The sequence below is a fragment of the Plectropomus leopardus genome, chromosome 15, assembly GCF_008729295.1.
Source record: "Plectropomus leopardus isolate mb chromosome 15, YSFRI_Pleo_2.0, whole genome shotgun sequence".
Lineage (NCBI taxonomy): Eukaryota > Metazoa > Chordata > Actinopteri > Perciformes > Serranidae > Plectropomus > Plectropomus leopardus.
Window position 1 is genome coordinate 20343872 of NC_056477.1, and position 26053 is coordinate 20369924.

The 26053-nt window shown below is 38.7% G+C and overlaps 1 protein-coding gene across 2 annotated transcripts; it reads right to left on the minus strand.

Annotated features, from left to right (window-relative positions):
* Nucleotides 1-132: 132 nt before the first annotated feature.
* On the minus strand, nucleotides 133-24868 carry tmem63ba (transmembrane protein 63Ba). 2 transcript variants are annotated; one of them, XM_042501681.1, is made up of 24 exons: nucleotides 24583-24868; nucleotides 15559-15780; nucleotides 15328-15407; nucleotides 13216-13257; nucleotides 11948-12038; nucleotides 11814-11851; nucleotides 11545-11687; nucleotides 10503-10554; nucleotides 10285-10393; nucleotides 10108-10178; nucleotides 8968-9048; nucleotides 8686-8809; nucleotides 7976-8109; nucleotides 7724-7861; nucleotides 6599-6752; nucleotides 6316-6422; nucleotides 6125-6211; nucleotides 5942-6007; nucleotides 5108-5270; nucleotides 4118-4223; nucleotides 3753-3920; nucleotides 3524-3639; nucleotides 3343-3414; nucleotides 133-3188 (listed from the first exon to the last, which is right to left on the minus strand). In XM_042501681.1, exons 2-24 carry the CDS (start codon nucleotides 15754-15756, stop codon nucleotides 3009-3011), a joined length of 2520 nt encoding a protein of 839 aa, XP_042357615.1. In that variant the 5' UTR covers nucleotides 15757-15780; nucleotides 24583-24868; the 3' UTR covers nucleotides 133-3008. The 2 variants fall into 2 exon arrangements, with proteins under 2 accessions (XP_042357615.1, XP_042357616.1); XM_042501682.1 differs by lacking the exon at nucleotides 24583-24868 and adding an exon at nucleotides 22987-23001.
* Nucleotides 24869-26053: the final 1185 nt, after the last annotated feature.

The following is a 26053-nucleotide window of genomic DNA, read 5'->3' on the forward strand; positions in this document are numbered from 1 at the left end:
CACCAGTATGTAGCAGCAATGTATTAAATTAGACATTCTATTGCTTAATTGTTTGTTTTATGTGAGGGTAAAATGCATTTTCGATTTAAGTGACTGTACCAGGGGATAGTTCAAAAATAAACTTTCAACAAATTTGATTAAATACAGATTTATTGTTCAAAGAGGGAGAAGTACAGATATACACAGTATATATCTGTTGTACAGATGGCCCTTTGGAAAGAATTAGAAAATGAAATGGTCAAATGCTGAGATCTGCTATTGTTACTCTTGCTACCTAGAAAAATGTAAAACTATAAAAAGGCAAAGCACACAAAAACACATTCTAATTGTGCACAGTTATGAGACGCAGAGACATTTTCCTACCCATTCTGAATACATTTTAGAAACAAACTGAGAACTTCTATTAGAAAGTGCTTGGCTGTTTGCAAAAAAAGCCCATTTATTTTAATTGAGTCCCACTGTCTACACAGACCTTATAAAGATAAACTATCATTACCACAAGGATCCTAGACTTGGAATGAGCAAAAGAGTACAGGAAAAACTTGATAACCATCAGACTGACAAACAGATCTGTTGTCAAATGAAATGCCATGACATGGGACTGGACACAAGTTGTTATAGTATAAAACTTAAAATTCATGGTTAGCTGGTGAACCGTCCTTTTGAAGCTGTGTAAACACAGCAATCACACAAGTACTTTAGCCACCAAAAGTTGGGGAATTAACCTACATTCAGCATTTATACATTGGAGTTATTAGACAAGATGAGATTTTAGGCATCTCCTTCAGAGTTGGACAGTATATTAGTATAGTGTTATTTTGACAGGACACATTCAGAGACTTCAAGATATCTCAGAGGTATAAAAATGAAGAGGTATAAAAAAATAAAATCACCTTATCATGACTAGAAGAGCACCAGACTCTATGGTGTTGAACGATTCTCTCTAGTACCATAATAGTATGCCCATATGTGGTACCGCTATAACCATGGACAATTTATGGAAACAGTGTAGGCTCACCATTGTCGTCATTACACCCACAGGGGGCGCACTTCTCTCCGTCAATCATATAAGTGAAAGTAAGATTAGTGCACATTTCCCACAATGGTTCTCTGAGCAGCTGATAATACATTTTTCATGTTATGTTATTCCATTAACAATAAATGGTCCATAGTGGCAGGCTGTTAGTGGAACTTTGTCTGCAGCTCTTTGCCTTGCTTTACCAACAATCGTCTTTACGTTTAAAGGGCAGCTCATAGTGTCGTCTGACTAAGAAAGAAGCCTTATAAATCCTGAGTAAGGTCTTAACTGTGAGGGCACTTTGTTTCACATCAAGAACTTGACTTGATGTTTGTATTGTTGAAATATGTATGATACCTGAAAAGAAGTGGATTCATATGGCCGTCGCAAATTAGGAACAAACATTAAATCAGCGTGTTTGACAATCAAGAGTGGGGTTGTGGGGGTGGAGGTTTATTTGATAACAATTTGAGAAGCAACATAATGAAGAGGCCTATATTTTCCATTTTGCTTTTGGTTGGAAGGCGTAGTTGTATTCAATAGCATAAAGTTGAGGTTCAAAAATGAGTGACTTTAAATAGATGTGCACCTCATTTACTAGTGTAACTCTCTCAAGTGGCCTGGCGTAAGAGCTGATATGTTATCACCGAAATTGCACAATTTGAGCTAAACAATCTACAACTCAGCATTGAGTAGTTGCAAATGGTAAAGTGTAACAATGCTTAGTGACCACTGGAACAATATGCTACTTAGATGACAAACACTGACGCTGACCTGGCAGAAGACTGAGTAATAAGATATAGATTAGCTTATTTGTAAGTTTTTCAGTAGCCACCTACACTGAATTTGAAAATCTCTACTTAAAGAGGTAAACATATGGACAAAAAAGATACGAGGAAAAACAACAGATAAAGAGAACCAGTCACACTGAGTATCATATGAAGCTGACCCAGAAAAAAAACCAAACAAAAGGCCTTTCTCTCCATCTGCTGAGCAACACAACAGGATCAGCAGGCTCCTGGCCTCCTGTCCTCCTGCAGCAGCTGTGCAAGGAATTCCCCCTGCTGGGGTTAGCATCAGTAGCAGCAGTCCAACAGCAGTCCCAACACAGGCTCAGAGACTCAACGCCAAAAAGATCCACCATCCGTGTAGTGTGCCATGATACGAACTATCTTCTTCCACAGTTTAGGGATGTATCAAGCTTGATAGCATTTAAAATCCAAAATAAATATCATGTCGAAAAAGGCTATTTTACAAATCCAGAGTTTTATAGCTGTATTGCATCAGGAGTGTTAGTAGCAATGATTTTTTTTTCATCTTTGTTTTTTTTTTTTAAAGGCTTTTATGGATTTGGAAGAACTATTTTGTGACCATCACGTCTGCACAGACCGAGCTGTCTGGTGGGGTGGAAAACTCTCGTCCTTTATCACACCAGCTGCTTATTCAGGGAAAGCATTTAGTGCAGACAATTAAAGATACAAAGGATGTAGGACAATCAGTCCATCCTTTGGACTTGAAGGCATGCTGTACTACAGTACCTTAGCGAAACTTGAGCTTATAGGACAGATCCTCTCTTTCAAGTGCAATAACGTTAAGGAAATACGGACAGAATAACACTCCCCTTACAAAACAAGGCAAACTATTCTTCATTTGTGCATTTAGTGTCTTTCTTTCATGAGCCCATGTGCAGTGTATTGGGGGTTTGCCTCTGCTATATTAGGGCAGAAGGATGACGCTGCCCGTGCTTTCTCAGAGTAGATTCCCTCTGCACAGATAGAAAATGTGGTTTGTTGAGACCCAGGGAAGGAAACGCAAGAATCCTTGAGCGACAATCCATTAAATCCTTAGTAGACAGTGTGCTTATGTTAGTGTAAAGTCCCTCGATGGAGGTTGAGATGCTTTGGAGAACTGTTGGTTCAGTTCCTAGTTTAATTCACATATTCAGTGCACTCCTTAAGTTAAACTTAGGGGATTTTTTTTCTGTTCAGGATCAGTGCCGCACTTCATTATCAATGAGGCTGTCCTCACCAGACTGGAAGTCCTCATTCAGGCCATTTTCGACATTGATTATTTCCTCGTCCTGCGAGGACCCCTGGCCGTCGTCCTCACCGCTGCCTGAACCAGCCTCCTCTGAATTTCGGTCTTGAAGTACCAGTGCAATGTACATTTGCTGTAGGGGAAAAAAGACACAACATCAAAGTCTGATATTTTATGTGTCAGGATAAGTTCTCCGCACAATAAAATCTTGACTCTATGGACATCTCTTTCCACCGTTTGATCTTGAGGCTCATACCGTTATAAAATAAAAATGATTGAATACGTACTCCTGCCTTGTTGGCGGCAGACATGCACACTGGACGCCCATTCTCCAACCCATCCACATCCTGGAAGTCAATCTAGGACCGAAAACAGGCATTTAACATGAGCATCTGAAACTGATGCTTGTCTGTAATACTGGTAAATTTAGGAAGCATAATGTGCACACGATGGTGACTATCTTGTTACCTTGTAGTTGTGAGCACTGAGATATTTAAAGTGTCCGAAGCAGACATGAGAGAGGCAGATAATGATTGTGATGATCAAAACTATGAATGTGAACATGGATGTTGCAGCTGAAAACCCTGGGGAAAGAAAAAGGAGGGACACTTAACAGGTACAAGTGTCAGACACACTGGAAATAAATTTGGCCGTGTGTCGGGACATGAGTGGCCAGTAGGTGGAGTCCTTGTCTTACCCGAGCGAACAGTGGAGAAGAACAGAAGCCAAAAGAGACAGAGAATAGGAGCAGCCACCACTTGGTTGACCGCTCCAGAATGGATCTTTTTGTCCAGTTTGGAGGGCAGATAGGCGTAGTACATGTTGTACCTGTCTGCTAGATGTTTCAGAAGCATGTACATCAGCCCTGCACAGAGAAGGGAGACAAAACCATTAGTGGAACTAATCCAATTAGGCCTGCTGATAAGCTCCTGTATAGAGAGCAGATCCACTGAATGCTCCCTGCCTACAGCACGTTCCTCCTGCAGTAATGTAATAAGCACACGACCTGATGTGAAACAGCAGTAACAGCAGCAGGTGGGGGTGATAAACGGCAGAACTCACCGAAAGGTACGATGATCGGGCAGGTGATGCTGTAGGTCATAACGACAGTGAAGACACACATCATCCAGGCATAAGCCGCCCCAAACTGGAACTCATAGGCCTGGTGCTATAAAGACACAATGATGGGATATTAAAGAAATTCGAAACATCCTAACTTTAATATCTACATAACGTGAAGCTGAATGGCAAAAAATATATTTACAGCCTAAAATCATTGCAGAGATTTTTTAAGACAAAGTCTTGGCGAGGAAACTTACCATGGCATTTTGCAGGGTAGAAAACCTACAACTACAAGAACACACTGCGCCGCACTGGAGTGATAAACACTCCTGTTTGTGGGTTACATAATGCACACTCTTTCGTTTGACACAATAGCAGCCGGCTGGTAACAAACTGTCTGGTACTGCAGTTAAACAGTGAGCTACAACATGTTTCTGAAAACATTTGAGGCGAGAACTATTGAATGCGGTAACAGAATCTTGGTTTATATTTGATCCGCTCTGCTTAATGTTTGATCTAATTTTTTCAGACTCAATTTTCCCTATGTGGGAATCAGTGTGGCGCCCATTTCCTGTTCACAAACTCATATATGCATATTCAACCAGCAATGCCTAGTTTGACCTTTCGAATGGAGTTTGAGAGACAGCGAGATGGGCGGGTCTGTCTCTTGATCCTCTTCTATACTCATGTCTGTGGTGGTAGCATGGGTGGGTGGCCACATGAAAATGCAGAAGTACAGCCTTATGTTTGAGCAACATCACAAGTCAGTGAAACTACACTGGATTTTGCATTTTTTGTCATCCGGCGGAGTTCTATGCACTGGTAAGATGTTAGAGAGTTTACCACAGTTCATCTACACATACTACCCACATTGTTATGATACAAAGCTGGTTAGAAAATTGGTAAAGTATCCCTTTAATTCTTAAACTAAACTACTTTTATTCTATCATGGTAAATGATGTTAAATTGGTAAGCAAGGGACACACTTACCCTCTTTACATTCCTCCTCTCTGCCGCAGAGCGAGCCAGGCAGAGGCGGATCATGTACATAAGTAGACCGGGGATCCTCAGCAGGTCCATGGCATTACCAATGAATGCAGACGCAATGACATAGTTCACGAAGAAAGCTCCATTGTCAGGAAGGAACACGCACCTAAAGAGTGAACAAAAAAAGTCAGCATCACTAAAAGTGGAATCAGACTGAAGTCACACTCACACTGAAGTTTAAAAAGCATTAATAAGTAAGTCCAAAATAGGCATATCACACCTAGTTGGGGTATTGCTATATGAATGAATTAAGCAACATTTAAATGAGTTACGGCAGTGAAGAAACTGGACTGCTTACATTATGTATTTGCTAAACAAAGGCATTTTAATTAACTTCCATATTAGTACTCACATTAAATTATTATAGAGTAATTGCAACAACAAACAAACAAACATTAGAATAGGAATTAAACATGGAAAACCATTGCAATTTTAAATGTATTATTAGTATTATTATTACACTATTAACTCAAAGTTAACATTAGAAAACTAAGAATTTGTTTTGGTATCTGCATTTAATAGATTAGACACAGCAAGGAGGGATTGTCTATGAGTCACTATCCTCCCGGTCTGTCAAATTAGCACAAGCGCTAACATACAAAACAGAGTCATATAATGGCCCCAACAAACTTGTACTGACCGCAAAATGACTCAATTTTCACGTTACGCCCATTAATAACTGGCAGGTAACTTTAGCTTAAACCTTTCATCCTGTTCTGCTTTGTTCCGAGCGCCACAGAGTTGTATTGAAAATGTCCATAAAATGATGCAACTTACTCAAATCTCACTTTAGCATCTGCCAAGAATCTTTTGTCAAAAAGCCAGCGGAAGAAAACATCCAAACTGCAAAAATACAAGAAAAAGATGAAATCAGCTCAAGTTTCTAGGTTGACAAAATGCATTCATGTACAGCTTCGCATTTCACTGTGTTTCAGGGCAGAAATCGAAAACATCCTGTACCTGCTGAGTCCTAGAGAGGGCAGCAACAGGACCATAAAGATCAAGAAAGTGTAGCACTTATGCATAGTGGTCCTGTTCTCTCCTGACCTGTTAAGAAACACAGACAGAACACACTCAAACAACCTGAACCTCAAATGAAAACAAAGGCAACATGACTCTTAATTATTAACTGCAGATAGTGTAAACCATACCGGGTCCAGTGGGCTTCGAAGAAGGCAGAGTAGTAGACGATGGTAGGAAGTAACGCTGAGAAGGACCACAGGAGGAGGGTGGGAAAGAACTGGGTGATAATCGGATTCTGGAGGACAGATTAAGGAGAGGTAAACATGTTGTGTCAAGAATTGGGAAGTGAATTCCTGTACCTCTGCAACAGTACACAGACTTGTGATGGCTTGGACTAAAATGCTCAGAATGTCAATGATAAGGACACACTTCTTTCAACAAAAGGAAAGAAAGAAAGAAAGAAACACTCACATTTAGGTACTCCACTGGTTTGGTAACATTAAACTTGTCCATGGTGGAGATGATTATGGCCGGGGTGGTGAGGAAGAAGAGGAGGATGAAGAGGACAAGGTTGATGATCAAGCAGCGGATCCACCAGGAGAATCCTCCCACTGACAGATGCTCCCTGTGGGATGAAGGTTATGTAGCGGTTAGATTGACTCCGGGCGATGACCCGCAGTTATGGACACAGCTGGCCAGTAAACTGATACTGCAGCTCAAAAACCTGTTCGTCATCTGGAGTGAGAAACTCTCTTCAATGTAGCGTGAAGTCTAATTATTCCTCATGTGATATAAAGAGTATCACAAATAGACAAGTCTGTGTTTGTAGAATTCCCTTTGGGTATTTGTATGAAGTACTTCTGTTCTGTCAAAATGTATCTACCCTTTTCAACTGGTGCAGTTATGTAATGAATAATGAAAACTAGAAATACTGCAATATGATTGTATGTCCACGCACGCCAGTTAAGCTGCACTTACAATTTATATCAATAACAATCAACACAGTTTTAAGGTGAATACCCAAGATTAGTGTCACCTGTTCAGTCTAACCAAATGTCTCCCCTTATGCTCCTAAGTTATAATGCTAAGTAATGGACAGAAAAGTGTTTTTGCAGAACATAATGATGTCACAGTTGAACTTTGACCTCTTAAATATAAATTGTCAGAACTTTAAGCGAGGAAACTCCCGTAAGTCCATCTTCAGACACTGCATTCACGAAAATGAGACGTTGAGTCAAGGTGAAAGTTTGTGTCGAATTTAAAGAAATATTCCCAAAGTGTTTTTGAGAAAACGCTTTAACAAGAATGAGACGAATTCAAGGTGACTCTGACCTCTGACCACCAAAATCAAATCAGTTTATTCTTGAGCCCAAGTGATCATTTGTGCCAAATTTGAAAAAAATTGCTGAAGGTGTCCATGAGATAATGTGTTCACAAGGATGAGACAGACAGGCAGTTTACAGTGACCCTAAACTTTGACCTTTAACCACCAACATAATGCCTCTGTCCTCGGCTATCTCTGGCACGGAGGCATAAAAATAAATGTGTACTGGGCCCAGTTTGTGGACAGAATATGTGACCTGAATGTATTCTTACCAGTAGACATTTTGTGGATCAGGGGCGTAGCTGACAGTCCAGTTGTGTGTGTGGAGTTTGGGGCTGAACTGAGAGCTCTTAGGTTCCCGGCGACATTTACAGCCCTGACACTTGCAAGCATTGAAGTCTTTCAAGATTCTGAAACGAAAACATCCACCAAAACATTGAACACAGGTTACAGTGGTTCAAGAGCTACAGTAAATTATCTACACATTTACATTCAAAAACTATACCACATGCAAATGTACTTACATGGCAGTTATGGATTCATTCTGGAAAGTGACAAAGGCCATTCCTAAAGGCTTCCTGTTAACCTTTTCTCTCTCTTTCCTGTAGTCATCTTTTAATTGTGCCTCCAGCTTGGTATAGTAGCTCACTGCCTCTTCCTGTGAAGGACAAGGAAAACAAATGATGTTCCATTTAGTTGAATCCTAACTGGCATTATTTTACATTGCAGTGAAAAGTGAATATCACTCACTACACAAGGTCAGCTGTAGAATTATCTCTTAATGTAATTTTATATATACCAACTCAAACTTAGACATTAAATGTAATGTAAATATTTGTTTTTATTGCCATTTTGTTGTTACTCTTAATGTACATCAGAAACACAAAACTGAAGCTTTAAAGTTCAGCTATATATGTAACACTTGGCACAAGGCGAGTCATTTTTAAAATAAAAACACTGGCTACCATACACAAAATTATTTGCAGATGGAGTTTAGTGATGATGTGGAAATATATGGCTTGATGGCTTTTCTAGGAGCAGGTACCTGCATGTTACACTACTCATCATTTGTTTTTCCAGTTTAGCCCTGACTCTCCACAAAACTCTTTAAATCCATTGTATCCATTAGATAGATACTTTCTTTATCTTCCCCTGAAAAAAAGGCTGTGTCACCTTGTAAGCACATTTCAGGAGTGTGTTGATCTGAGATAAAGCTTCGATATATCAGTCTGACCTGCTCACAGCCTTTGATGATGCAACAGCAAAGGTGTCCGCAGGGTTTTGGATTGATCATGGTGGTAATGTGCTCCTTGGCCTGCAGGTCAATGAAGAATTTCTTGCTGCGTTCTGCCTTCTTCCTGCAGACAAGACGTCAGCTGTGTCAGACTGAGGGAGGACTACTTCACCGAGACAAGCTCTGATCTTGGAGCCAATAAGACTCTTCATACCACCACAAAATTCCATAAAAGAGTAAGCAAATAAAACACCGACACACTTAAGGTTAAAACACTGTTACCTTTCAGAGTTGAGATACATCAGCCTTGCTACATTGTAACAGATCCGAGCTTCCAGTACAGAACAGTTTTCATACGCCTGCCTATAACAAAACGAGTGGGAAGGGAGAAAGTCAGTTTAGTTTAGCCCTTTGTAATCTGAGCAAACTGGCTTGATTCCTCTCAAAAGCATGTGAAGAAGGCAACAAACGACTTAACAAGAGATCGCCCAAAAATAAGCAAAAGAAAAAGTTACAAGAAAAATATGTGAAAAAAAACAAAATGAAAAGAAAAAAAGAAAGAAAATTACCTTTAAAGAGTGCTAAAAACTACTCCTTTTGCCTGTAACATAACTTTAAATATATCATTATAAGAATTATAAATGATGTTTTCTGGAATGTTTTCCCTTGTTGATGATATTATTCAACAATCCCTTACAGCTAAGTTTCAGGTCCTTTCATTTCATTGTGACCTTTTACTAATTTTTTGCAATTTGTGGGAAATTTCTTGCCGAGTTGTTCGTAATGTTTTTTTTCCCATGTTTCCAAGAATAATAAAACAACATTTCTAAGGTTTCAGAGCTTGAAAGCAGCACTAGAAAACTGATGTTGATCCAGATGTTAAAGGGTTAAACTTACACACTCTTGACAACAGCAAAGGGTATGAACAGTAGGTGATGAATCTCTACCACATCACAATAACACTTACATCTGAAAAACAGGTATGAATGCAACAGCTACAACAGTAAAGGGCTTTCTTTCTTCACTGCAGTTTTTTTGTTTTTTACTCAAGCGTGGAGGTCTTTTTGCAGTTCAAGCGCAAAGACAAGATTTTGATTCATACTATTTAGCTGAGTAGGAGTTGAGCCAAACACCCCTCCTCAGTCTTTGACCATCTTGACACATGACTCACATGATCTGGCTCATATGGCTTCTATTATAGACAATTGCACATATAGGCCTGTCATTGTCTGATCCCAGCCATATGGGCCACCACAAGACGGCTGCTTTTAACAGGAAAAGGCACGGCTCTCATACACCTTAATACAGTTACCACACTGTTTACTGGCCGTGTCAACAGAGCAGTGTACCATTTTCACAAGCAGACCGATTTAAGCATTGTGAGATATTACCTGTGAAGCCAGGACAACAGTAAGTGCTTACTCAAAGTGTTGCTTTATCTCAGTCTCCTCTGCGTATTTGGAGATTCCATTGACAAATAAAGTGCGTTTCACCTGCAGGGAAATGAAGACAGGGAAGTAATTATCATCGTCATTCACATTGTGTGTACAATAACCAGGAGTGTATGAAACAGCCACTTTATGAAACCATGCAGCTCACCAGGTCGTCCTCTTTGTAGTGCATCTTTGAGGTGTGCCGTCGCATGCTGTACACCGTCAGTAACAGGTAGAGAAATGCAAAGGTGGTGTGCAGCCACAGTAGTGTATTACTGAGGAAGTAAAGGGTAAAAGGAATTCAGTGATAGCATCAGAAAGTGAAGACTCAACGTAAGACTTCAGAGTACAGTATATAAAAGTGACAGTAAAAGAATTACTTACTCTGCATCCAAATTTGCTATAGTGGTTCGCCCAAAACTATAGGCATTATTTTCTGTAGAAAAAAATAAAAGAAATGTATTCACTTGTTAATCACTAGGAGTCACTTCAGCTAACATGCTTCATAGCAAAAGAGAAGCAATGAATAATCGCTGACACTGAGCATCCATTAATCAATGACTCTAGTTAATCTGCAGCACTGCACAAGTAAAAAACGTGGTTTATAGACAGGGCTCCAATACATTTTCATGGACAAAATTTCAAAACTTTTCCATGACTTCTCAAGGACCCATAATACTTTTTTTTCTTGCATGTTAGAATCAAACTCACATAACTCACACATAATGTCTGCTAACGGGCAAACATGAAGGGATAGATGGAACAGGGGGTGAAACAAACATAATGTTGTCACATAGACACATATCAGAGCTACCTGACATTGAAAGATACAGAAAAAAAGTGTCACGTTACGTTCAGAACATTACTGTTACACACTAAATATTCCATGACTTTTCCAAATCTGTCAGTGATTTTTACTAATTCCATGACTTCCAAGCTTTGAAAATCTGATTGTGAGATTCAGTGACTTTTCCAGGTTTTCCATGACTGTGGGAACCATGTATAGAAACAAGCAGGAGTGCAGCACCCAGGCTCCATGTCGAGCCATTTAGACACAAATGACAAATGAACATTTTTATATGGACGCAGCCCAATTTCTCAGAAATGATAAAATAATAAATATAATTTACCTAACATATTAACTTTATCTCTTCTTATTTGTTTTACAGAATAAAAACACAGTACTTCAGGTAACACCATTTTGTGAAATTTTTTGGGCATATGTGCTACCGAAAGTTGCAAAGCTTTGTTTACTTCTGTTCATGGGAAGGTTATTTGAGTAAGTAGAAAGGAAAATGCCTCAAAACAGGTAACAGGAGAATGGGAAAAATGAGCAGCATTACTTAGTCGAACAATGACAGGAGCTTAACATTATAATTTTCGAAATTCCCCAGGATCCCCTGGTAGTTAATTCCAATCGACTCACCAAGTAGGTTTCCCGAGAAGTTAACGGGTAAGATGATGCCCACAGACAACACGCCCACCACTACCAGCAGGCCAATAATGTGGCGCTGAAAGGACAAGTAATGTACTGCATCCTCCCCACACTTCTCCCTTATCTCCTCATCCCTACAGAGAAAACACACCAACAAAGTCAACTACTTGAGAGAAAACAAGAAAAATTAGTGAAATGCTTACTAAACTTAAAGTGAAATTTCCATCTATGTCCAAAATGTTTCGAGGAGGGTGACTCACTTGATGCGGAAGATGGCAGTCAGCCAGGAGCAGAAGCCCTATAAAAGAAGGTGTACCGGTTATCACACGCAACATACAGTATACCCTGTGTAAAAAAACAATATTTTATCCTGTAAGAATGACGGCACACTTACTGTGTCTCTCTGATCAATGTCCACAGAGCTGGAAACTGAAGTGAGGCGCTCATACCGTTCTGTCGTATCCGAAGTCAAGGCAGAAGCCACGCTGTGTGCAGAGAGAACAACACATAGTATCTGCATGAGGTTACATAACTACCTAGCGTCACCGTGCAGCATAACAGGATGTTAGCTCTTTGTGCCTTGGGACAGTGGGTTTACCAACAGTTGGGAAAAAGATGTCAACACAAAACACATACAAACACATGCCCTGAAATGGGCTGAGGAGATTCCCCCCTGTTTATCCTCTGTGGGTGGGACACAGGATTTGGGTTGGTTTACCACAGTCAAACCACAGGAACAATCTCTGCAGCCACATTTCATGCACCATTAGAAGTCTACTTTACACAAGATGAGTACACCATCACTGTCAGAGGGAAGGTTGCTATAAAAAGTTAGAAGGTAAAGCTCTACAGAGAAGAACATTCACATGAAACATCAGAAACCCAGAGATAACGAAGAGGCGGATTGATGGAGGTTTGTCCAGCAGAGCCACAGGAACTCCCGTGTATAAAACACAACATTCAAACTTCATTTTATACTGTATACACATTCGATTGTGCTCCCTAGGAAGGTCGTGTCCATTTATATGTAACTTGAAAATATCAAGAGGACCCAGGCTCTGCTGGAATCCCAACTCTGGTTCAGTGTCTAATACTAAATGAAAGGATGATATCACCCAGGGCTCTAAGAGATCTCTAATGGAATGAGTAGAGAGCCTGCGGCTGTAAAGCACCGGCAGTCTTCCTCTCGCACATTCCTGTGAGAAGTCAGAATGGCTCCTCTGAGCTCTAGCAGACAGGATGTACTGTAGCTGCACCATGTCAGGGCCTGTCTATGAACAACAGCAGATCAGGGAAGCATTACCTCTCCCTGTAAGCATCCTCTCTGTGCGGCTCATGCGGTGCGCTCACACAGAAGAAGTCCGTGCTTCATAAAGAGGTCAATACACAGATTAGAACACACAGATCTGATTAGGACAGTGACAGAGGACAGGCAAACTCAACAGCAGAAGTATAAGAGTGACAAGGAGAGGGAGAATAATTAGGAGCCTGGCACTGGGAAACGCCTGGAGGAGGAGGGAAAAAACATCAAGAGTGAAAAACAGGCTGAAACCCACAGCGGCCTGGGCAGAGTGGACAAGAGTTATGAGTTAGGTGAACTGCAGAGAGGGGAAAGGAGAGAAGTGGAAGGCGGTGAGTCTACGGTATGGAGAGATAACATACTATTCCCGATCATCCAGGCGACTGTATCGCTGATCCATTCTCCTGGTGAAAAGAGAAGCAAAACAAAGCCATTCAGCTTAGTTTAGAGGAAACGGCCCTGTTGGCCAGTTAGGGTGCTGGTTTAGAGAAAAACTGGGGAGGCATATTACACCAGAGGCATACCAATGAAGGTTTCTATTCACTCTGGTATACATTATACAGTCAAGCACTTATGGCCTATGGTAGGGATGTGCTGATCAAGTTTTTTTGCCCCGATTCCAGTCTGAGTCATTTGATATTGAGCGTCTGCCAGTACCAAATACTTGTATTTACCTGGATGATACAGCTGAATTATTCAAAATTCAACACTTTAGTTATTAAAATCAACCCAGTGTACGCGCTTGACAATTTATTAGCTCTGAAATGCAATACAAGAACGATGTCTCCAATAGGGGTTTTTCTTTTCTTTATAAAAAAATTAACAAACTTAAATTATTTTTATATGGCTGTTATGACAATTCCTCTTAGTGAAGCATTTGTTTGGTTTTTTTTTTTAATAACAAGGTAAATAGACTAAAATGTCTTTAGAAATTGCTTCTAATTCAACTTTGTGCAGCACTTGTTTTTCCAACAAAATAACAAAGTAAACAAACTAATATAAGTCTTCAGAAATTGCACCTAAATCCACTTTGTGTAGCACTGTAATAAAAGTACAAAGGATACATGAGCGTTATAATTATTATCCCACTTCAAAGTAGTGATATTGCTTAACTCTAACACATCCAACAAAATACATTTCCTGTCCGTTACAAAAGTGTCCCATGCTGCCACCCCCCTCCCATCCTCCCACCACGCTGCAACCCCATTCTCTGCTCACATGCAGCTGCAAAAATAGTGAAGCTGCAACATCACACAAACGCAGCGGGGGGATGTAGGTGATGGAGCACTGTGTCATGTACTTTCTGAGTTCACATTTAAAGAGGTCTGTGACAATGTCTAACTCCCTCTCTCCCTAACTTTATCGGCCCTCTTGATTCACCTCCAGATTCATTCAGTTTAAAAGCAGCGGTGGAATAAGTCCTTGTTGACAGGCTCCTCTTTGGCTGCTTCCACAACAGTTCTCACTATTCAATCAGTGTGCAGACGTCAGTGTCAAATTATCCCAATATATCTGTCTGAATATCATCATATAATAATGACAGTCCATGGGGCTTCTATGCAAACAGTGTCTTTAAAGTGTTCTGGGAAATGGATCTAAAGGTATATTTAAATCAATAATAAACACTAATCATTTGTTTCTTTTTCATCCATTTCAGTTTTATTCCAACTGGAGTCTGGTCTTTTTATCTCAAAGTGAACAAACCATGTAACACGTGACAAAGCATGGCCGTGTAGGAGTGCATTATAGGGGAAATGCTGACGCTAACTTCCTGTCTGGAGTACCATCCTTGTGATGTCGGCTTCCGTCAGAAAACCAACACCACCCTAAGAGCAAGGATACTGAAATTTTCAGTCTCAACTAGAATCTAGAATAAATAGCCACCAAGCAGCAAATCCTGATAAAATGTGTCTTTTGCAGATAAATCACTAAGGGTCACCAGCCCGAATGGCTTATAGCCTCTGAGATGCTAACATGTAAATGCTGACAAGTCCTTTGTCACATTTTGACTCTTTTGACCATTTTATGACTGTAGACAAATCATATCTAGCTAACACTGGAGCTGTATCAAGCAGGGGCGTTAAGTGCAGGTCCCTGACTTACTGCTTAATACACACATCTAATCCTTGGTTAAAGTTACATGCTTATTTCTCCTAAAACTGTGTGTAACCAGCCTGACATCACATGAGGAACAGTTATCAAGATGTTGAACAGTGCGTTTGCCAAAATTGCAACATTAATTATTTTGTGCTTCACAACAGATTTCAAACTACTTTGTAAAAAAGAGAGTCAATTTTAGGTAAAAAAATAAAATAAAATTGAGAGACATCAAAAATGTATGATTAATTATTTTAGCTGACAACAATTTTTGGATGGTTATTTAGGTTAGCACCCTGTACTAAACAATTTGGAAGCTTTGGATAGTCTTGATAGTCTTGATACTGGTCCAGTCCGGACCAATGAATTTTACTTACCTGTCAGCGTCAGTCACCAGAGCGAGGCGCCCATAGTCCCATGCTACTTTTCTCAAGAAGGAGAACACAACCAGCAGCCCCTACAGAAAGATAAACAGTGTCCATCAACACCTCTGGTCCCTTTATTTACATTTAAGAGAGCGCAACAGTAACAGAACTGTTTATCACTTAAAAACACATTTCTGGAAGTATTTTACCTCAGTTTTGACAGCTGAGAAGAAAAGTACTCACCAAGAAGCACATAAAGTCAAGGGCAAGGACAGTAGGCACCCCGCCGAAAGGCAAGCCCTGGAGCACTGTACTGCGAATTCGGGCAGTGTAACAATACTCCTTGGAGGTGACATTTGGATTCGGCGTTGGGCAGCTCTCTGAATTTGGGCATCCTTGCGCCGCCCACATGGCCATCATTAATATCAACACTTGAATCATTACTCACTGCAACATGTTGATAACCTGTAAAGAACATACAAAAGTCGTAGAGCACTTAATATGGTGATTATTACTATTACATTGTAGTGTTATTGCTCACACACTGTATATATCTACCATGGAAAAATTCTGGGGAATATCTTCACCAAGTGCTTAGACACAAAGAAGCACTAGCAAACATACATCACATGACAGTCTACCATAATAGTAACAATGCAATTCAGATATTCTGTCCCGAGGCTGAAATTTCTGTCTTGTCATTAGTCACATGTTTTGATGACATGCATTTTGAAACCTGCATGTTTTAAACCACTGTACTCTTTCTGTTCCTTATTTGTGGCCACTCTGTGAAAATGGCATAGTTTAACTTGTTCTGAGTTGAAGAAAAATAACTGTTACAAAGTTCATACACAGACATTCAGTGCCAGCCAGCACTTCCCAATACCTATTAACATCCAGTGCAACGACACTAAAGAGATTTCTAGCTAACTGAAAAAAATAGTCCAATATTTACTGTCCTGTTAGTTCTGAGCCGTTTGACACTTGGATGGATGATAGTTTTATTGTGATGCATTCAGACGGGGGGGGGACTTGGCAAATTATTATTACAAATTATTAAAAGGTGTCGAAGGTGTTATTATATATTTAGCACTTTCTGGGGTAATTTCTCATTTGTTTCTTACCTTTTTTGCTTTTTTTGGGGCCATGTCTTGTTAAGTAACTCATTGCCTTCTCCCCATGTTTCTGCAAGCATTTAAACTAATTTGCCCAGGTTTAAAAAGGGTTAACGTACAAGATGTTCAACTTCAGCAGTCACTTGTTTACTAATTATTTTATCTTAGGCAGGTAGCGCACACTAAGCTTGCCTGAGCTTGTTTGAGATGCTGCTGTGCACAGTCATGTGTTGGGGTTTGATGAGAACAGTGACTCATCCATACAGTCTGTTCGAGTCAGAGAACAAAGAGCTAAAAGCTGCAGACAGCTGCTGAAAGGTTGGAGACATTACAATGACATTGCATTGTGTCATTTATTGTCAAAAGGTTAGGAGCCAGGTGTCTAACCCTGACAAGCCAGGCTCAAGAGAAGTGGCCTGTTGGATTGAGCCTAACATTGGCTTTCTTTCTGGTAATTTACACTTTTCCTTCCAGTCTCTGATTAGGGGATGTGCCATATCATACCATTCACAATATTGCCAGTATACTTTTTAATATGATAAGAAAAATTCATATCATGATAATGGCAATATTACAACTTTATTACATAATCTTGTAATACCATCGTGCATTACAACAACAAACGTGGCTGAGAGCGTATTTGTTAGTGGTTATTGTTGTTTTTGCCAAGCTTAAGAAATTAAAACATTTTTTAAATTTATTTTTTACTGAATATTTGAAGGCAAACTGTTACATTTATGCCAACATGTAGACCTATACACATATTCTCTTGCAACTGTATGCTCTTGAAATTATCAATAAAATATTTGTATATATTTTTTGTATTTTGTCATATCTTCCAAAAATATTGTTTTTGCAAAAATACCATGAAATATTGTGGTATTATTTTTGGGCCATACAGCCCTATCTCTGATGCAAGCTACCTAAAGGATAATGATGGGAAACACTGACAAAGCATGAATAGTGTATGAGGTGTAGTAAGTCCTATGAAAAATGTATAACTTCCTGATCGCAGCAAAGTGAGAGCCCCACTGATCTTAGCAGTGCACTCTTTACCTCAAGTATTCAGAGTGGTTGTAAAATAATCCCAAAATAACAGTGAATCCAGATAGTCCTTTCTCCTGCCCTGATAAGCAGCACAAATGAAGTGTGATTAACTCGATCCCCAGGTTTATTAATGACTCTCTGGTGAGTCCTCCTAACACTAAGGTTCACATTCATTGACTCAGAAAGGGATGCTCTTGGTTTAGGAAACTGACTTAAATGATCATTTAAACTCCCGAGAAAATATTAAGTGCAGGCAAAATGTATTGCTTAGATAAAATACTGTCAATACATGGTGACGATGCGTTTTTGCCAATATCCGATATGCTGATACATAACAACTCATTTGGCCGATAACCAATATCAATATAGTCACTTTTTCCCTACCTGATTTTAGAGATCATCAGGTCTTTTCTGTAGTGGAAATAGCATCATTTTATGCATACTCTTATCGTGATGGCCCCACCAGTAGATGGAGACATGATGAAATACAATGATTTTCAATGCATTTAATAATTAAAGAAGAAAGAATAAGAGGAATAAGAAGATAGATAAGAAAAATACTTCAACTTAGGTTTAATGTTTTGTGCATGTTCACTTAGCAATATTTAAATAAATACATAAAAATATTCGCTGATCCTACCCGCTGATCATGTGCCGATATTATCTTGCATCCATGTCAATACATGTCATAAAATAAGCTTTCAAAATACCCAACACCATATACAGTGGCCGTGGAGTTGCAAAACATAAGAAAGTTCTGACTGGCTTACAGTAAGTGGAGCAGAAGTGATACAAAAACGTATTGGTTTGAGATGTTGAGTACAAATAACCTCTAAACTCAAGTGCCTCCTCCATCCTATAAAAATAGACCCATCCTGATCTACAGGCTGTCACACTGAAAACGGTTTCAAGTTACACACAGACTGAATGAACGAAGGGCTTAGAGAAGGTGCTAGGTGGTCTGGTAAGTGCGGGCAAAAGTGTTTACACAGTTATGCTGCTATACTTGTGCCCTTCGACCCACTATTACCAGCAGCATTCATGATGCTGCTCATCTGCCCTAACACTAACTCATTTATCCGCTCCCTGGAATGCTGTGACATCACTGGAGAGGGACGCAGCCAGAGCCGAACAATAAGCCGATAGAGACCGCAGGGTTCAAATGGATCGGTCTCAACCCAAGGAGGACACAACATACCCCCCTGTGCCTTCAACAACACTGCTGCACATCCTGGACCCATTGCCACGGTTCAGACTGTTTAACATTCAACACCAACATCTTGAAAACGACTTTAGCACATTTCAGCTCATGACAACACTTGTAGATGTTACTTTTGGTACAGTAAACCCAGCCAACGCATGGCTGGAAGTTAGTGTCACTGGGAAATATTGTGCATCTTCTTTAGTTATGTAGTCAGTATTTAAAAACGTATATGGTATAAATGCCAGGAATCGGGAATCAAGGATGAGAATATCCGCGCAAAGCACTGAAGGCAAACTATGGGTCAATCAGCATCACACAAGTTCAGTGTTAACTTGTTACGTAACTAAATACTGCAATAAAGGGAAGGGAAAGTGCCCGGTTTTACTTTTCTTTTTCTGTTGAGCCTTAGTTTAAAACTGAAATAGACTGTGAGAACATCTGGCATCCAAGAGCTGAGTCAGCCGCTGAAATGCATTGCACTAATGTATTTGGAAAATTAAACATATAGGGCGATAAGAAAAAACAGACTGTGGCAAAATATATGTATATAATCGGATTGCATATTCTGATCACACTGCAGATTCTCTTGCTTTGGTTTGTTATGTTTTTTTCATAAGCAGAGGTTAGATCAGTCTTTAAAGTATGACTGTTGAGGTTCCCTGAAACTTTCAGGGTGTAAGAGAGAGGAGCACATATGGTGAACAAGAAAAAAGAATAAGTATTTTAGATTAAAACTTGTTTTTAATTTTTCTTATCTCAGTGTCAGCAACAGTTTTGTAACTGTTTGCATGACTCAGTGGAACAGAAATACTGTGCCACCTTTCCACCTGATGCTAGTTGCTATGGTACCATCAGTCTGGCACACTTTCTCAAAATACAAATAAACAAAGGGGATGAAGGCAGCTGGGGAGAAAATCCCATGCTTGTCCATTTGAATCGAGAGGACTGTTTGCTCTGCAGCTTAAACAGGCAAAACAATGTGGTTTGTCAAATTGTCAGGGATTTTTTTTCCAGTTATACAAACAATATCGGAGTCAAATGTCTACCAAGACAAATGAAATGAAAATGCCATACAATACAGTGCCTTATTAAAGTTCATTCAGGAAGCCACATGTTGTATGTTATATGCTGATAATATCCTAATGTTTTTTTTACTGTGTACCTCTACCTTAATGCGTGGAGAAATTGGCCCCTGAAATGCACAACACTAAATGCTTTTCATCTACAATTCACAACAGCACACGTATGACCTCGTGTATTTAATTCTGCACAATGTGAGTCATTATTCGTTTAATCTTCATAAGTTAATTATTTGAGCAGATTTTGCTTAATGTTTTATAACGGTGGGCTAGAAATTAGGTAAGCAACTGTCAATCAACAGCAACTTGAGATGCTTTACCTTGTTTTTCCCAATTAAATAAAATCAAATTAAACAAAGTAGAGACAAACATTGGGTGCTGACAGTAAATTCAGTCTATTTTGTTAAACTTTTTCTTTAATCAAGTTCGAAAAACTAACCTGTAATCCAGATAATGCACAGAAACATTCAGTGTAATGTTATTTATGATTATGTGGTTGACCATTCCATTAAAGAAGAAAACAGCTGTGTCCTCCCTGCAAAAAACATATAAGCAGCCCTTAAACCCTTCCACTAACAACTAAGATGTTCACTCGTGGCCAAGGAAAACAAACATGTGACAGATTTTTACAGCCAGTGGTTAAAAACAATCATCTAATAAAACCTCTGACAGCAAGATGGCACATTCTTTTTTTTTTACAATACACACCACATACTTATAGATAGATATAATAGATAGATATACTTTATTGATCTCAAAACTGAGAAATTGGGGAACCTTATACATCATTAAAAATACGTACCCTGATCAAGTCTCCATCATCACCTTTTAACGGGAATAACAATAACAGTTCCAGTAAGAGTACCCTTAAACAGGGTACCTACAGCTTTAGGCAAGGTTTGACTTAAGACTTTTAAAGACTTTTTAATGCCACTTGGAATTAAATTTAAGATAAATTTTACAACAACCAAAATTGACATAAATTTCTTTGGAACAATTTAGCACAAATTTTTATTGTAACGTAAAAAAAACACTTTTTTGGGGATGTCTCTGTGAAAGGAACTTGGCAGATTTTATTTATATAAAATATAATAAATCTAAAATAAAATGAAATAAAATAAAAGATGTTACCCGTTATTTTCTAAATTTTACAGAAAAAAAACCCTTAAAACCCATTTCCCATGCCATGTCTGAGCATTTTTAAGACTTTGAAAAGATTCATTTAAGACATTTTAATGCCAATTAAGGGGCTTATTTTTAGACTAATTAATTCAATGACTTTAAGACTTTTTAAGGATCCATGGGAGCCTTTAAAGTGATACAGCACTTTATTTGATACCTTTTTTCTACTTCATTTAGTATCCTACATGTTGATGGAAGCATTTGGTTGCCTAACAGGCTGCCAGATGACACAGGCTGTAGTATAACCACGTTTTTGAGTTCCTTGGTGGCCTCTTGGCGAGTTGAACTGCCAACACCATCAAATACACCACGCTCGACTTCACCACACCACAGACTGTATGGTTGCAGCCTCTGCACTAGTGTGCCAATCACACATCTCAATAAACTGAAGAACACTTGCGATGAAGAAAAAAACATAAAAAGAGTCTTTTTCTAGATCTGGGTACAATAAGGATCACATGCAGGTATCATTTGACTGGTGATGTTTCAATATTAATTGTTACTCTGTACCAATACCCAGCCCTATTGATAAACTTATCAGTAATGTGAAAACAAGAAACAAAGAATAGGTAGGAGGGAAGGTGCCAAAAATACCTGGCCTGTGTAAACAATAACTACATATTTCAAAATACATTTGTTAAAATGAAATCTTTCTCTACTTGCATTTTAAAGTACTACTGCTTTATCTAAACACTGTTTTGAATACATTATGAGGCCATTCACAAACCCGCTTAACACTGACTGCTTTATTCACCTGCTTCACAACAATGTCATACTTATGCTTATGCATGAATTCTCTGACACTTCTGAAGGCTGATAATGCAGATTTGTACATAGTAGCCTTGTTGGTATTAGCTTGTAAATCATTGACAGCTGCACGGCGCCTGAGCTTTGATTATCACAGATTATGACGATATCAGAGTACGGTTTCGTAATCGTGTCACAGCAAGTTTGTAACCACAAGCAGTAGGAAACAGAGGAAATAAGGAATAATATTAAATATTGGAGCCTCCTTCCCCATGTATACAATCATCACTTGTTTATGGCAAAAATTTTGAAAAATTAACTATAGAGAGGAGATCATACCAACATTAACATTGATAGACAACAAATTAAAGATGCCGCTATATGATAAAGGACTATTATACTAAACAGAACACAAGTGCTCCTAGCTTCTCATCTCAAAGTCAACAGCATTAAGTCAGTTTAAATCTAACTTATCACAGTATCTCTGTAAAAGTAATCTGACAACTGTTACTGATTGATTTCTACCTTAAAAAGACAGGAGTTGTGTGTTTCATTTTCTATTTTAACTGTTGATTGTAAAGGGAATCCTGAACTGATTTAAATCTAAAAGACCACAAACTAGAAATGCATGACAATATCGGCATGTATTAGTATCAGCTGCTATTGGCTTTAAAAATGAAATATCAGAACTGGCCAACATGCTGATTTTCACAAACCATTTTTTTTTTGGACAAAGTGAACATGTGCAAAAACATCAGCCCTAACTTGAAATGTTGTCTTATTTTGAAAAATGAATGAATATTACGTACACTGAAAAGCATTGTATTTCATGTCTCCATCTGCTGATGGCTGATTACGATAAGAGTATGTTTATATATGATGTTAATGCCACTACAGAAGAGACTTGGTGATCATCATTAGATGGGAAAAAAAATGGATACCAATATCAGTATTGGTTAGTGGCCAACTGAGTTGTTATACTGTATGTCAAAATATTGGATACCAGCAAAAAATCCAATACTGTGGATCCGTACCACAAACTGTCAAAGCTTTTCAATCAATTAATTGTTTGGGTGATTTATAAATTAATAATACCACGTATGTATGACCAGAGTTAAGCTATGAGGCTCAATGGCTTTCTTGTGTACAAAATCGGTGAACACAAGGATGTCAGACTTTTCCATCAATATTCATTAATGTCACTGAACCACAGCAAGGCTCATGGATAAAATATTAAAAATTCTAGCAGTTAGCTCATGTTCATCCCTTTACAGGCTACGCACAAGGAAACACTTACAGCATTAGCTGTCACAGCCAAACTGCGTGTAGTCATCAGTCCATGATGAAGCCGATGTCAGTGTAACACTGTGTAACCTGTCGAGAGATTCTCTCAATACAGCGTTGCTCAACTTCAAGTTTTAGATGGTGAAGATATGTAAGGAATTACTGATCTTGTGCTGGATATCTACAGGTGTGTCAAAAACACAACGCTGAAGTTAGCTTCAAATTCTGCAGTTACAGGGAGAGTTAAGGGAAATGTAATTTGCAATGCTTAACAACCAATTCTCAGCTTTTTGGACCTCCTGCTGTGATGAAATCATGTTGGATGTTTGAACCCACCATCTGACACCCACTTTCCAATTTGAGAAAATGCAAAAAAAGGGAGATTTCATTGTATTTTTTTTTTTTTTTTTACATTTTGACCACACTGAACCAGGTCTCTTGAAAACCACTATTCTTACATGGGTCAAATCTGGATGAGATTATCCCAGAGAGGCTAAATATGTTTAAAACACAGTTTCAGATTTGTGAAACCTTTATTCTATTTGTGTAAAAACACAGGTTTCACAAATCTGAAACTGTATTAAATCATCTCTAGCCTCTCTAATCTAGTCAAGATTTGGCCCATCTAATTATTTTTAATCTAGAGCTGGTTTTATATGGTCTACATCTGAAAAATGCAATAAAATCTCCATTTTTTTCTTACATTTTCTCAGAGAGAATAAAGGTTTCATTAATCTGACACTGTGTTTTACATAATATGTAGCCTCTCTGGAATAATGTAGTCCAGATTTGACCTATCCAAGTGCAGTAGTTTTATATCTGGGCCTGGTTCAGTGTGGTCTACATGTGAAAAGGGAAGTGAAATCTCCCTTTTAGGCATTTTCACAAATAGGACATGAAAGCTTCACAAATTTTAAAATAGGTTTTTAAACAACGTTATGGCTTAAAATAAAACATGCCTTTACCACAGTAGGAGGTGCACATGGTCAGAATCGGTCATTAAGCATTGCAAACTTCCCTGTACTCTCCCTTTAACTTCTGAATCGGAACATAACTTCTACTTCTTTCTCCAAATAGCTAAGTAGACAAACATTAAAACTGTAACGGCATTGTCTAATATCAGTTTCTTTACGCCCATGACAGACAATCTCCCTGCAGCTGATCTCTGTGAAAAATATGAAAACTTCTCATTATTGATCTGCCATGAATAGAAGAACACGAACGATGTCTGAACAACAAACCAAACATTAAAGTGTCGGATGACGACCAGCTGGCGAACTTAATCTGGGGCTTGTGGCTCGAGAGTCGAAACCGATAAAATAATAATGAATGCCACTTTGCCCTTTCAAAACAAAACAAGACTCACCACCAATGACTGGCATATTAGCTCAGTTATGATACTTTTTGCTGTCTGAGCTCGTTAACAGTCTGTCAGTAAGCTCGCCGCTAATGGTAACGGGGTGTGTTTACTCGGTTATTGTTCGGACAGCAATTATTAAGTTTACCGGCGAAGTTGCTAACGGTTAGCTGCCGCAACTGTTGCGAAAAACCACCTTGTCATGAAATACGCAGAGATAATACATAAATAACTAAAAAAAAAACAACTTACCTTGCTATGATACGCAGCAGGATGAGAAAGAAATACAATTGGCTAACGTGAGCTAACAGTCAACCGTAACGTTAGCTAACTTAGCTCCTCGATATAGCAAATAACAGGTGGACGCTCTCTGACGACTGTCGGCTGATTTTCACATTAAAGTGGATTACGTTCAACTTCCCTGGTCATAACACGAAAGCTAACCAGCCAGAGCTAGTCAGTTAAACGGTCTTGCTTGCAGTAGTGATAGACAAGTCTGAGTTGCTGTGGTTGTGTCTGTCAGCCAGTTGGACAACTATCGCTAAACCGACCAGTCCGACGGGAGGCTTACTGCGTGACGTCAACAGAAATATACCACATAGAGAGGCGACACGTCTTTGTACTGTGCGCCATCGCCGCAGCTTCACTGTGCAGCTTGCAAAGAATAAATGCATGTGTGGCAACGTGGTGGTGGGTACTTTTATATTATAAAGGGGCTGTAACAGAATGATACAAATTGCAAGCCAGACAACGCCACCTTAGAGACTTTCACCCAAGGAGTTTTACCCAGTTCTAAGCAAACACAGGTTCAAGCACTACAAGACAGAGACGTGGTTCAAAAGCAAATCAGGATTTATTTATTAATAATTATTTAAGCAAAAATAATTTTAAACTGGAAGTGTTTAAAATTAAACACTTCCAGTTAATTCCAATTAATTGTACTTTACTCGAGTATTTTCCTTTCGTCTGGCTTCAAATGCATACTTTTACTTTACATTTCAGAGGGAAATATTGTACTTTTTTACTTCACTACATTTATCTGACAGCTTTAGTTACTTTACATATTAAGATTTTTGCATTCAGAAAACATAAGAGGAGGTTATAAAATATGATGTTTTGTTGTAAATAAAGTACAGCTGCAGCAATAGGTTAATTATTCAATCAGCTGATTTACAGAGAATGGACTGCCTACTATTTTGTACTTCTTCTTTGTATTACTTACACTTTTTCAGTACTTTTGATGTTTTTTCATCTTTTTTAGAATACATATGAGTTTTAGGGTTTGTTTTTTCTTTTATTGTTAAAAAATAATTTTGAGTTTCTTGGGGTTTTTTTTCCATAATTCTGAATTTTGGGGTGTGTCTGTATTGGATATATTACTTTTCAGTTCATTTTCCTGATACACTTTTACTTAAGTACCATTTACCAGGTTTCTTATTTGTAACAGAGTATTTTCACATGGTGATATTAGTACTTTTACTTAAAGTAAGGATCTTCCCCTGCTGATTATATACACAACAAACTCAATATACCAGGGGTATATGTTAACAGACAAGAAATTAAGAAAAATAAAGAACAGAAATAATCGAAAAAGTAATGTAAAATCAAAATATTGCCACTTCAATCTATATGGAATTCATCAATCAAATTGTTTGTCTGTACTGTCTTTTTATATTACGCCCTCCTATTGTTGTGCCATGTTGTTGAAGGACTTGTAAGAAGA

What these genes read in the sequence shown, in the direction of transcription:
- tmem63ba (XM_042501681.1), bottom strand. Translation starts at nt 15,756, where the DNA reads ATGATTCAAGTGTTGATATTAATGATGGCCATGTGGGCGGCGCAAGGA. An exon ending in ACATTGATCAGAGAGACACA is followed by an intron (nt 11,852 to 11,947) that starts GTAAGTGTGCCG and finishes CTTCTTTTATAG; the next exon opens with GGCTTCTGCTCCTGGCTGAC. An exon ending in CCCTCTCTAGGACTCAGCAG is followed by an intron (nt 6,008 to 6,124) that starts GTACAGGATGTT and finishes GTATTTTTGCAG; the next exon opens with TTTGGATGTTTTCTTCCGCT.